The 12,493-nt window shown below is 39.9% G+C and overlaps 1 protein-coding gene across 4 annotated transcripts in view; it reads right to left on the bottom strand.

Moving 5' to 3' along the window:
* The window catches only part of RXFP1 (relaxin family peptide receptor 1), a 41,391-nt gene extending 30,464 nt beyond the window's left edge, over positions 1 to 10,927 (bottom strand). For 2 of the 4 annotated variants that reach the window (XM_060011584.1, XM_060011585.1), the window contains exons 1-4: positions 10,870 to 10,927; positions 6,934 to 7,039; positions 6,172 to 6,243; positions 2,828 to 2,899 (exon numbers count right to left, since the gene is read on the bottom strand). In XM_060011584.1, the coding sequence (XP_059867567.1) occupies positions 2,828 to 2,899; positions 6,172 to 6,243; positions 6,934 to 7,039; positions 10,870 to 10,912 (293 nt within the window). In that variant the 5' untranslated portion in view covers positions 10,913 to 10,927. Of the gene's footprint in view, positions 1 to 2,827; positions 2,900 to 6,171; positions 6,244 to 6,933; positions 7,122 to 10,869 lie in introns of all 4 variants that reach the window. The other 2 variants (XM_060011583.1, XM_060011582.1) reach the window with 2 other exon arrangements.
* Between the last annotated feature and the right edge of the window lie 1,566 nt (positions 10,928 to 12,493).

The raw sequence follows: 12,493 nt of genomic DNA, 5'->3' as shown, positions 1-12,493 counted from the left end.
ATTTGTTCAAATTCCTCTTCCCCTGATACACGGACCACACTGATTTCTCTTTTTGCTACTCTGACAGCTCTTAGAGCTGACATCCTGTAAAATCTGTCCTTCCAGGAATCTCCCCTTCTCCATCAGATTTGACTTTTCTTGGGGGTAGCAAAGGATAAGGCCCCATATTAGAGCCACTTCCTTCCCTTGCAAGCCTGGAGCCCCAGTTGGGCACAGGAAGATGTTAAGAATCTCTTCAACAGTTGCCCTGAACACTCATGGGTTCCCTTAAGAGCCACTAGAAATCCTCTAGAAAGGGACTTGATCCACCCCCCATGCCCTGTGCTGTCTGATTTGCCCCATCCTATTCATTTTTCAGAGTCATCCTTCACTGCTCTGGACCCAAAATAATCACTCCTTTTAGGGAATCATCTTAGCAGTTGTGGTCTGAACCACATAGGTTTAAGTCTTAGTTAAGTAAACACCCTTGCCATTCTCTAATTGTTGTGTATATGTTGGCATTGTTTCCCCACCGTAGACTGGAAGCTTCCAGAGAGCGTGTGGGTGCCTCTCCCCGGTGGAAGCACAGGGTTCTACCTGCAATACTGCAATAAGGAGCTAGAAGGTAGCAGGTCTGACTTCTCTTTCTATGCCCCCCACGGTGTCTCGCTGAAGACCTTGCACACTGTGAGGGATAATGAGTGTCTACGGATGAATGAAGAGCAGTATCTGATGTTTACCCATGAAAGACCAGAACCGTGTGACACTTTAACAGCCAGACAATATTCTCGCGCCAGGAAAAAACCAAGGTGCAGATGGAAGACACTTAAGTTTACTCTCCAGTCTGTGCCATCTTTCAAGAGCCTCCTGCACACCCATTGAACATTAAACCAAGCAGACGCTGTTCAGCAAGTTTTGAATAGATTTGTGAGAGGCTGTAGAGAAAGGTAGGCAGAAGCATGATGAGGACGACTCCAGTATTGACTTTGAGTAATTTGCTAACACACGAAAGAGCAGGAAAGGGGTAGACACAGCCACAGGGGTTACTGTTGAGACTTTGGGTCTCCGGTGACCTTCTCTGCTAGTAAATGATTAGGTGGCTTTCTTTTTTTTTTTTTTTTTTCTTTTGTGGTACGCGGGTCTGTCACTGCTGTGGCCTCTCCCGTTGCTGAGCACAGGCTCCGGACGCGCAGGCTCAGCGGCCATGGCTCACGGGCCCAGCCACTCCGCGGCATGTGGGATCTTCCCGGACCGGGGCACGAACCCGCGTCCCCTGCATCGGCAGGCGGACTCTCAACCACTGCGCCACCGGGGAAGCCCTAGGTGGCCTTCTTGACTCAACCCCAAACTCTGGTACAGCCAGTGAGGAATCTGACTGGAAAGAGTTTCTTGGGTTAAGGAGTAAAAAGTGGGGTAGGATAGAAGGCAAGGGGCCAGAAATAAAATACAGGGAGTTGTTTATTAATGTGATTTTTTGGTTATATTTCCATTCAGTAACTTCTAGGTGGTAAGTTTCAGCTGCCTGGTAAAATGCAGCTGAAATGGAATGGAACTTTGAGAAAGACTGTTTTAAAAAGCTTAGCTCTTAACCACAATGAGATGCTACTTCACACCCATAAGGATGGCTGTTATTAAAAACAACACAACACAAAACAACAACAAAATCCCAGAAGGTAAAATGGTGCAGATGCTGTGGAAAACAGTATGGTGGGTCCTCAGAAAATCAAAACGTAGACCTGCCGTATGACCCAGCAATTCCACTTCTGGGCGTACACCCAAAAGAATGGAATGCAAAGACTCAAATATTTGTACACCAACGTTCATAGCAGCATTATTCACAATAGCCGAAAGGTGGAAACGACCTAAATGTCCATCCATCAGGAATGAATATAGAAAATGTGGTATTTTATATATATATACACACAGTGGACTATTATTCAGTCTTAAACAGGGAGGAAATTCTAATATATGTTACAACATGCCTGAAACTTGAAGGCATTATGCTAAGTTTAAGACGTGATGAAAAAGGCCTGACACTAAAGGGAAAATATTACCTGATTCCACTTCTGTGAGGTCCCCTAGAGTAGTCAGATTCATAGAGACAGAAAGTACCACGGTGGGTGCCGGGGCCTGGGAGGGGCCGTGGGGAGTTAGTGTTTAGTGGGTGTGGAGTCTTAGTTGGGAAGGTGAACAGTTCTGGAGATGGACAGCTGTACAACAGTGTGAATGTACTGAACGCCACTGAACGAGACCCTTAAAAAGGATTAAAATGGCAAATTTGTTATATATGTTTTACCATAATTTAAAAAAAAGCTTTGTTCTTTTAAACGTATCGTGCTTTATGTATTTGTAAAAGCAGAATTAGTGGGAAAAGAGTAACTGGAGAAGTCTTTGGGTTTTTTCCTTCATAAATTTTAATCATCACCAGACTTTCTCATGTTGATAAAGTTCATTCAATCCTCATTCCCGTCACCACGGCTTATGTATATTGAGTTCCTACTACGTGCCCGGCACAGTGTGCCCAACTCTTCCCACGGATTTTCTCATTCGTTCCTTACAACAATCCTGAGGTAGGTACTGTTGTAGTTTGCATTTTACGGTAGAGGGAGCCGATGCTTAGAAAGGAAATTAAGTTCTCAAGTTCACACACCCAGCGAGTGGTGAGGTAGGACTGGGACGGCAGCCTGTGTGACTCAGGGTCCCATGCCCTTGGCCCCAGTGCTGTGCTCACCGTCCACTGTCTGCATGTCCCGTGGGCACTGTCGTGGGCGGGAGGGCCGTGGTGGGTGGGATGGGTCGGGCTGGCAGGCCACCACGGAAGGGCAGACTAATGGGCGCTGGTACTCACAGTTTAGTGAGACTGTGGAGTCCTCGGAAAGCATAGACGGATACGGATCTAATCTTATTGTTTTGCAGGCACCTGTGAAAATGATGATTAAAAGGAAAACGTAAGGAAATGTAGTTTCAGTTTTGCAAGATGAAAAGAGTTCTGCGGATGGCTGACGGTGACAGCCCTGCAAAGATGCGGGCGGATGTAAGGCCTCTGAACGTACACTAAAGGGTCAAGCCAGTACATTTTATGTTGTGTGTATTTTACCACAATATCTTGTGATAACCTATAATGGAAGAGAATGTCGAAAAAGAATACATATATTTATACGTATATGTATAACTGAATCACTGTGCTGTACACCTGAAACGAACACAACATTGTAAATCAACTATACGTCAATAAAAGTTAAAAAAAAAATGAAAGAGGAAATGTCAAAAAATTCTTAAAAATTAAAAAAGGTAAACATAACAAAATAATTTAGCAGAGCTGGGTATCATGTCATTTTGTTTCTTGATTAAGTTCACATATGATTAGGCTAGTTTTTATTTGGAACTTCTAGTTATAAAGGTAGGCGCACGAGAGCTAAATTTTTTTTTTTTTTGCGGTACGCGGGCCTCTCACTGTCGTGGCCTCTCCCGTTGTGGAGCACAGGCTCCGCACGCGCAGGCTCAACGGCCATGGCTCACGGGCCCAGCCGCTCCGCGGCATGTGGGATCTTCCCGGACTGGGACACGAACCCGCGTCCCCTGCATCGGCAGGCGGACTCTCAACCACTGCGCCACCAGGGAAGGCCGAGAGCTAAAATTTAATGTTTGAATTTTTAATGAGTGAAACTTCAGTTTTAGTGTATGGTAATGCACTCACTAATCAAACAAGCCTAGAAGCCTTTTTAACTTTTTAACATTTTCTGCTATAATTCTACAAACTTGACAGTATTCAACACAGTGTTGGCAAAACTACAAGGCTGTGACGTCGTTAAGACCCCAAACCATATTTCATGTAAACCACAAACTGGCCAAGCAAGTCAACTTGAATTGTATTAATTTGACACCTAAGTTTCGCTCCAAAAACTGTTTGAGGAAACTTACCAAGAGTATATATGACAAAAGAGAAAAACAGAAATAGAAAGAATCAGGTGGACCGAGAAGATCGACAACATTCCAGAACGTAGAGGGTGGGACAAGTTTCAGGGGAAGCATATATTAGTATCTTATTTTTAGCCTGGAAGAGTCCCCAAACTTCTGAAACCAGAAGTATAATTTTTGCTAAAAGAAAATTTCCAGGAACAAGAAGTAAAAACAGTGACACTTGGTTTTCATATTAAAAAACAAACAGCAAAAAAGGATCAGGTCTAGAAGAAGATAAATTAGCTTGGAAGGCCAAGGAAGTATGCTGGCTGCGGAGTTCACTGAGGTCATGCTGGAGGTTGGGTCTGGAGTTAACAGGAGGTCAAAGGAGACAGAACCTGGAGCACAGGCCGTTGCATCCCACACACACATTTAAGCTCTGCACATCTACGTACACTGGCCCCGGGTTGTGAACAAGGGCAAAAGTAAGGACTTCAACTCTTATATCTTCTACTGATGCAGGTCACCATTGTTCTTCAGGGTTTGCTGAGTTTATGTATAATTTTCACAGATTTTAGGAGTGATAAGGGACAAACCAGTGTGGGCCAACTCTCAGTTAATTAGAAATTTTGACTAAAGGAGAGTCCCTATTTCTCCAGCATGCAAGAAACCTAACTTTGATTGTAAAATGTTAAGTTTGTTATACACCTAACACTCTCACAGAACATGCTGTGGTCCAGTCATTTACTAGGCGATGCATCTTTCTCACTAATAAACAGAAAAACTTTGACAAGTATTTATTCATTTATTTCTAAGTACTGTAATTTTCTGTTAAGCAATAGATTATATTGCCTGGAGGTGGAGCCAATCACCAATCAGAACTTTTTTGGTAATTAGGCTATTTTGATCTATTACTTGGAACAAATTGGTCGTTCAAGAATTAATTCAGTGTTCACTGTGTAAAATTGCTAAACTATTGAATCCTGATGCTTAGAGTCGAAGCCCCGACTCCTTTTAAACCATGTGGACATAAGGTGGTGCTAGAGATCAGAAAAATTCTTCCTACTCCAGAAATCAGAAAATAAAGTAAGGAAATATCCTCTTGAAGTTTGTGTATCAGGTTTAATTTTGAAAAGCTCTTCTCACTTGATTGATAAATGTCTAGAATACAGTTCTGAAAAGTCATTTTTATTAGAATTTAATTTTCTGATGTGAAATATTTTTCTGCAGGTAATCCGAGCTTTGAGAACATTTCATCAAACAAAGTGGATACCTTTTTCTTCTGATTCTGCTCTATCTTTATTATCTTAAAGAAAAAGTACAGATAGATGATATCTATATACTAGGGGTCTCTAGTGTAAAAACAAATCCCAAACCAGTGTAGGTGTGAGAATGAAACTGGGAATTCTGAGACGTCTTCTAGATAGCGTGATTCAGGCACAGAATATTTAAACCCAACAGTTTAAGCCTATGACAATATGATTTAGCCACAAAGTTGACCTAAATAACAGATAACCATCCCCTGGGCCATCATGGATTCTGTGAGTACGTAGGTAATCTTAGACTGAAGAGAAGCTAGCATTTCAGATAAAACTCAACCAATGAGGCAGATGTGAATTAAGGAATTAAGTCCCTAAAAAACATGCTTGGAGGTTTCAAACCACAAGGACTTTCTATCTTAGGTAGAGATTGAATTTGCAAACATATGGAAGAAAATTCTTCTCTGTCTAATCTTTTTTATTTTTTAATATTTATTTATTTATTTGGCTGTGCCAGGTCTTAGTTGCAGCACAGGGGATCTTCGTTGCCACGTGCAGGATCTGTAGTTGTAGCATGTGGGATCTAGTTCCCTGACCAGGGATCGAACCTGGGCCCCCTGCATTGGGAGCATGGAGCCTTACCCACTGGACCACCAGGGAAGTCCCTTCTCTATCTAATCTTGAGGGCAGCTCTGGTAAGGGGTCATTACATCTTTCTGTAAGATGGGCATTGAAATGCAGAGAGTAAAACCTCTTGAGTATATTCACTTGGGGGCAGTGTGGTCGGAGGGTTCATAGCACACGTACTCTGGTTTCTTTGGGGATAGGTATCTGAGATTTTTCTAGGATAGCTTCTAGAATTACTCAGGAAAAAAAGTGTTACCTGGTAGTCTCCAGCTAATGGCTAAATAATTCCCCAAAGAGGGGTTAGACTTAAGCAGTGGTGCAGTGTTTGTCTCTGCAGAAGTGGGAAGAAACAGATAGGCCAAAAAGTGTTAGTCAATTCAATACTAATAATTAAAATTTTCCTTACAGCTTCTGAAGATCATGGTACTTCTTAAAGCCATCAGGAGGAAGTTTTCTTATTAAGTTCCACTTGAGTGACCTGAAATAAATGTAAATTTTGGTTCTTACTTAAAGGTTTTTTCTTTACTTTTAACAACATTATGAATAATTATAAACTTTATTTACTTTAACACTAGCTTTCAGGAAACATTTTGCTTCATGATGTCACTCTTGTATTCATAGTATCATTTAAAAAATTTTAGAGAGATTTTATTTGAGAGGTATTTTTATTTTTATTTATTTTTTTTGCGGTATGCGGACCTCTCACTGTTGTGGCCTCTCCCATTGTGGAGCACAGGCTCCGGACGCGCAGGCTCAGCGGCCATGGCTCACGGGCCCAGCCGCTCCGCGGCATGTGGGATCTTCCCGGACCGGGGCATGAACCCGCGTCCCCTGCATCGGCAGGCGGACTCCCAACCACTGCGCCACCAGGGAAGCCCAGCACATACACTTGATTGCATCTTTTGTTTAGATAAAATGTGGCGATACTAAATACTTCATAAGATTGTTATGAGGGGCTAACTAAATAAGTGAACATATAGAATAGTTTAGAGTCAGATCTATCATGTAATAAATGCAAATAATATCAGCAATCATTATAACTGACCAAGGAACAATGATATCATCTTGTGACAATGCATTATTAATAATGACAAGTACACCTGAATTATGATACAGTTTCACAGGGGCTGTTCTGGCTGTCAGGATGAAGCCATTCTTTTCTACTTACATTAAAGTCACATTCGAAGAAACTGATGGAACGGCTCGTAAATTTGTCTCGTCACAATCAAGCTCTAAACCTCGGCAAAGACATTGCACGGGCACAGAACCGACCACTGAATAAAGAGGAAGCGGTAAGGAATGGGGATGATGAGGGACCAGGAACAGGAGGGTAATGAAAAGAAAGAAACAAAAAGATATAAGAAAATCATATACAAAAATGTGTCATGTCTTACGTACGCAATTTGTGCAAAGCTTTAAATTAAGGTTCCAAAGTTTTGCTTTTAACATTAAAATGATGCTAGAACTTGAAGAAAAGGAAACATATACATTTACCAGCCCATGCATTTAAAGAAGAAAAAAAAAGCAGCCTGCCCCTCTCCATTTGTTGCAAAATGAATGAAGTCATCTGCTCTTTCTTATCCTTGGAGAGTAGCTACGTCCCAGGGTGACAGGACAGGGTGTGATGGGCGTTAATGTCCATATTAAAGCTGCTGTTTAAGAATAAATTATTAATAGTTTTAATGGAAGACGAAGCCCTTTTTAACTAGCAAGAAAGAGAACTCAACTCTGAACTATAGTGCTGGGAGATTTTTTTTTTTTTTAATTCAGGAGTTCTTCAAAAGACTTCTTTTGGCTTATGTAGGGATGTAAGGATGCCTACAGCTTCACTTGAGGAAGTGAATATTTCTTATGCATAGCCATTCTGTTCTCACTGATGCGAGTTGGAAAGAGAGAGGAAATGGAATGTACGCCTTTGATTACCTCGTGGGGCTATAGCGGTAGTCTTAAACATGTGACCTGATATTTCTAAAGTCTGTTAGAGACTTGCAGTGGGGTGTTCATATAGCTAAGCAATGAAATGGGATTATTATTCAGAGTAATAGACATCATCTGACTGCTGACTTGACGGGGAATGGACGATTCCTGGGAGCAATGAGGTGTGTTCTTTTCTACGTTTACTTTGAAACTCTGCACTTAGAGCAGAGGTTACAGCCTCGAATATCTACAGGGGCAGGCAAAGCGGGTAGAGACTGCACCCAGGAGTCCCAGTGCGACAGCTTCTCCGAACTGTTGGCCTATAATACAACAGGAACATCTGTGGCCAAGTCAACCAACTTCCTCAAAGAAGCCAGAAAGACAATGTTTCGTACTATATAATTACCTACTTAAAAATAATAATGCCTAACTTAAAACATTTTAAATCATCATAGGACAGACACAACTTCCTGTGAGAACTGTCTGTTTGCAGACTTTTAGTCTATAACCTTTACAGTAAAGCTTCTGAAGAGTAGAAAGTCATCGTGATGGCAAAGCAGACACGCTGAGGCAAAGCCGGGGGGTGACAGAGATGCACACGGGCGGCTCCAGCCTTGGAAATAGTCACGTGTCTCTTTGCGCAGCTATGAGGCCACAGGTGTTTTCCCTCTCCTCCCAAATAACTCTGCAGACTCCCTACAGGATCCTGAGAGCTCACGATCGATCGTAATTTAGGTTTTGTGTGTTTTGTAAACAGAGTCTGTGCCAAGAACTTTAAAACAGGTTTATGGTTGTAAGTGACCATTCTGGCGATGGAGCTCTGGAAACTGATTCTCTCTCTCTATCCTCTGCTAATGTGAATGTTGTGAGGATGGGAGGTGCAGGGTTAGGGTGGAACAGGAAGGTCCCGAGAGGGACAGTATGAGAGGTAAAAATGGAGGGCAGTGAAGTTGGCATTAATCCAGTGTGTCTTTTCTATTATGCAGACTGAATTCAGATAATCCATATATGCTGATCACAAGGTTACCTGTGATAGGGAAAGATGAAAAAATGACACCTAAATATCCAGCCAGGAAAGAAGGAGGAAACAAATTGTCACTTACAGAGTATTTTGAAAAGTGTATAATATGGATACCTGATTATGCTAAAATGCTACCTGAAAATATGATAAGAATGGATTGCATAGAAAATTTCTACTATGTTCAAATAAAAAAAGATGAGTAGTGCACCAGCAAGTTAATGCTGGTAGCTTCTGAGTGGTGAAATTATGGCTGAGTAAACAATTCTTTCCAAATCTCCATACTTTCCAAATTCTTGAAATTTAAACTTTATTAATATATTGGTTAGTGATGGATGTGTTTTCCATGATATTTTTCTTGAGAGGTGACTTTGTAACTGTGAATTCCTCACATTCTTTCATCCAGCCAAAAAGTATTATAAGCCATTTTCAGTTAAATTTCCAATAAATCCTTATTATGATCTGATTTAAATAAAGCGGTACAAAAAAAATAATAAAGCGATACCATAGGAACCTTCATTTAAGTTTCACCCCTTAATCTTACGTTACACTTCCCATTTCATTTTTACACTGCTTTTAAGCTTGAAAAAAACATTGAATTATGAATTGCCACCCCTCCCCCATCTTTCTTGAAAACTCTAATTAAAAATTATATATTTGTTCATTACTAAGAATTGATAAAACGTCGCCTTTGTATTTTTTGAAACATTTTTTTTTTGTGTGTAGCTGCATTCCTCTTATGTAAGTATACTTAGGACACATTTCTCCCAGAGTTCATCATCGAGCAAAAATTTATTTCTCTTGCTAACTTGATCTGTTTTCCCCCTTTGTTTATTTTTGTTTTACAGACCAGACTATGAAAAAGTCATGTAGCCCATTATTTTTCCTCTTTGACTTAATGACTACAGAATTAAGAACTAGGCAGTAAATTTTCTTAGTGAGGATTTCCTTATCTAATTTTTCTTCTCCATTCCTTTTCCCACTCACCATGGAATTTTTGTCTCTTATGTCATGTTAATGGGTTAAGTCTGTTCGTAGCCATATTTTTATTGTAAATTGCCTAACACCCTTTTGGGAATAACGTGAAACATAAAAAGATTAAATTAAAATTTAAGAAATGAAAAGAGAAGGATGTACAATAAAATAAGAAAATAAAAACTACATTTTGAGATCACATGGCTTAATCCATTCGTTTTTTGCCTTGTATTAGTAGTTAAATTATACCTGTTAACTTTTTCCTTTCCCCAAAGCTTTTAGCTCTCTAATGATAAAGCAATCTGATCTCCGTATTTGACAAGGAGACAACATGAAGTTGAGAGAGATTGCTGAGTGACCTGTGAGACTTACAGGAGGGACGTATACCCCCTTAAAGTGGGGTTTGCTAGCAGGTTTTTTTTTAGTCTCTTTTGAGTAATGAAGACAAAAAAATATTTAAAAAATTTTAAAAAGCTGTACTTTACAATTTGTGGTAGAACATGAAGGGAAAAATACAGTGAAGTATCCTTTTCCCCAACGCCTGCTTTTTAACCAAGGTTTTGAAAAGCCAGGATTAAAATTACAACTTTAAGACACACATTTACATTTGAATAATTTATCAGAATAGGCAACATTTATTTAAAAGGAATTATGTATATAGATCTTTCTGATCTTAAAAATTATAGCTTACCCTCAATGTTATACCCTCCTACAGACCCTTTCCAGGGTTTTTGTAAGTTTTCGGTATGTGACTAAAAGTAGCTGATTTTAATTAATAAGGCTTTTTTGGTAGCTGTGAGGTGTGGCTTAGACTCCAGAAGCTTTCTCACTTACAAACGTTAAAATCCAAACAGCTTCTCTGCTCTTCTATTTTCAGTTTCCTTTATATCAGAGTTGCTTTTATATCAGAGTTTATAATGATTGTGAAAAGGGGGAATGAAAAATAGCAACCCTGATGGACTGACATTAATCTTGTTCACAACAATACCCGGCATGATTTATTACTGTTGCACTTATGATCCTTGAGTGATCGTAAAATAAAATCCTCAAATTAAGGCTGCGTGTCTACTAGAACATTATAATTTTGCAAATAGGAAACTATAAATTTTTTAAAATGTTGGATCCAACTTTTAAGAACATGGTGTCTTACTATGAACCTATAGGCAAGGACCGTCATTCCCTCTGATTACTTACAGCATTCAGATGTTTCTGCCACAAAAGGATACCAGGAAGTCATTTTGTAGTAATTGGCAAAATATTTGTCAAGTTGCATAGACCATCCATTGTTGTCACCTAGAATAAAGATCACAGAGCCGAAAAGTTCAAGAACAGAAATATTCTGTTGTGTCGGGGAAAACAGGTCCTCTCTTTAAAATAATTGAATGACCTATATGAGAATAGAATCTAAAAAAAAGTGGATACAGGTATATGTATAACTGATTCACTTTGCTGTACAGCAGAAACTAACACAGCATTGTAAATCAACTCTACTCTGATAAAAATTAATTACAAAAATAATGAGTGATTGACAAACAGAGGAACGTCATCTGGGAGCTCGTCACAACATTCTCCAAAAGGAACACATTATCTGTCTCCATATAAACTTGCTATTCCTCCTAAATTCTCTGGATTGGTGAATGGTCCCTACAATCTATCAAACTGCTCAAAACAGAGAAATTAAGTTTTTTGGAATATGCTCATATCTGATTAAATATAATTTGTACAATTTTCCTCCATCTCCATGTTATTTTCTTATTTTTCCATGGCTCATTAACTCTTCCATGAAGATTACATTTGGGGAAGGAAAGGTATTCTAACATAAGTGCTATGTATGCTTGTAAGAGTATACTTCCTATTAAAGTCCCACTAAAAACAAACTGGAAAGAAGATAGACTACTTAAACATTGTATTTATAGCAGTTTCCATCCTTTAGTATTAACTTCTTTATTACAGAAGGTTTCAAAATAAATAATAAAGGTTTTAGTATTAACTTCTTTATTACAGAAGGTTTCAAAATAAACACCAGTAGCAAAGTAGTATGATGATATCTCAAAGATATTATTATATCTCAATGATATCATTATGATATCTCAGAGATGACTGATGGACCTCAAGTTTACCAACTGCAGATGTCAGCCTGAGACTCCAGCTGAGTGCCAGTAACTGGGTGGACAAGAGAAGCACCCCAGAAACAGCAAATCTCAGCTTCTGAACACCCAGGAACCAGGTCAAGGTGCCTCCCCGACCCTTGACATTGTAAAGAAGGTGGCACCTTAGGTAGAGAAAGAGGAGGAAGGGAAGGAAATCTGAAAGAATGGGCTTGTTCAGGCAAATAGAGATGGTAGCTTGTTGTGACTGTGGGATTTAGTGCATGTTTGCTCCCTCTGCATTCTATCTTCGGTTTAGAATGCTTTCTTGTTCTTCAGAAGCTGGTAACGTAGATCTATGTTGTCCAGATCCCAAGCAGCTCAGGTTCTTGTTATAGAAAAGCTTCTACCGAAGGGACTCACTCCTGCGAGACTGAAAGTTTGTAGACACCAGTCTTGTGGGTACCTAGCGGAGGTGGGGCAGTTATCGTGGCCAGTCTCAGGTTCCAGCTCCCTGGGTGAAGAGCTGATGAGCAGTAGTAATGGGGCAGATGCTTGCAACTATGGTGGTGTTTTCCCCACCCCTGACTCTTGCTTCTATTGTCTTTATAATGATTCTATAAACACATTCTTCTCTGTATGAAATCTCTTTTTTCTTAAGCAAAAGCAAAAAAAAAATCTAGAGTGGTTTCTCTTTCCTCCTTCCAGAAGGGATTGCAGATAACAGAATC

The sequence above is a fragment of the Delphinus delphis genome, chromosome 5, assembly GCF_949987515.2.
Source record: "Delphinus delphis chromosome 5, mDelDel1.2, whole genome shotgun sequence".
NCBI classification, from domain to species: Eukaryota; Metazoa; Chordata; class Mammalia; order Artiodactyla; family Delphinidae; genus Delphinus; species Delphinus delphis.
This window is presented reverse-complemented; position numbering and strand designations above follow the sequence as displayed.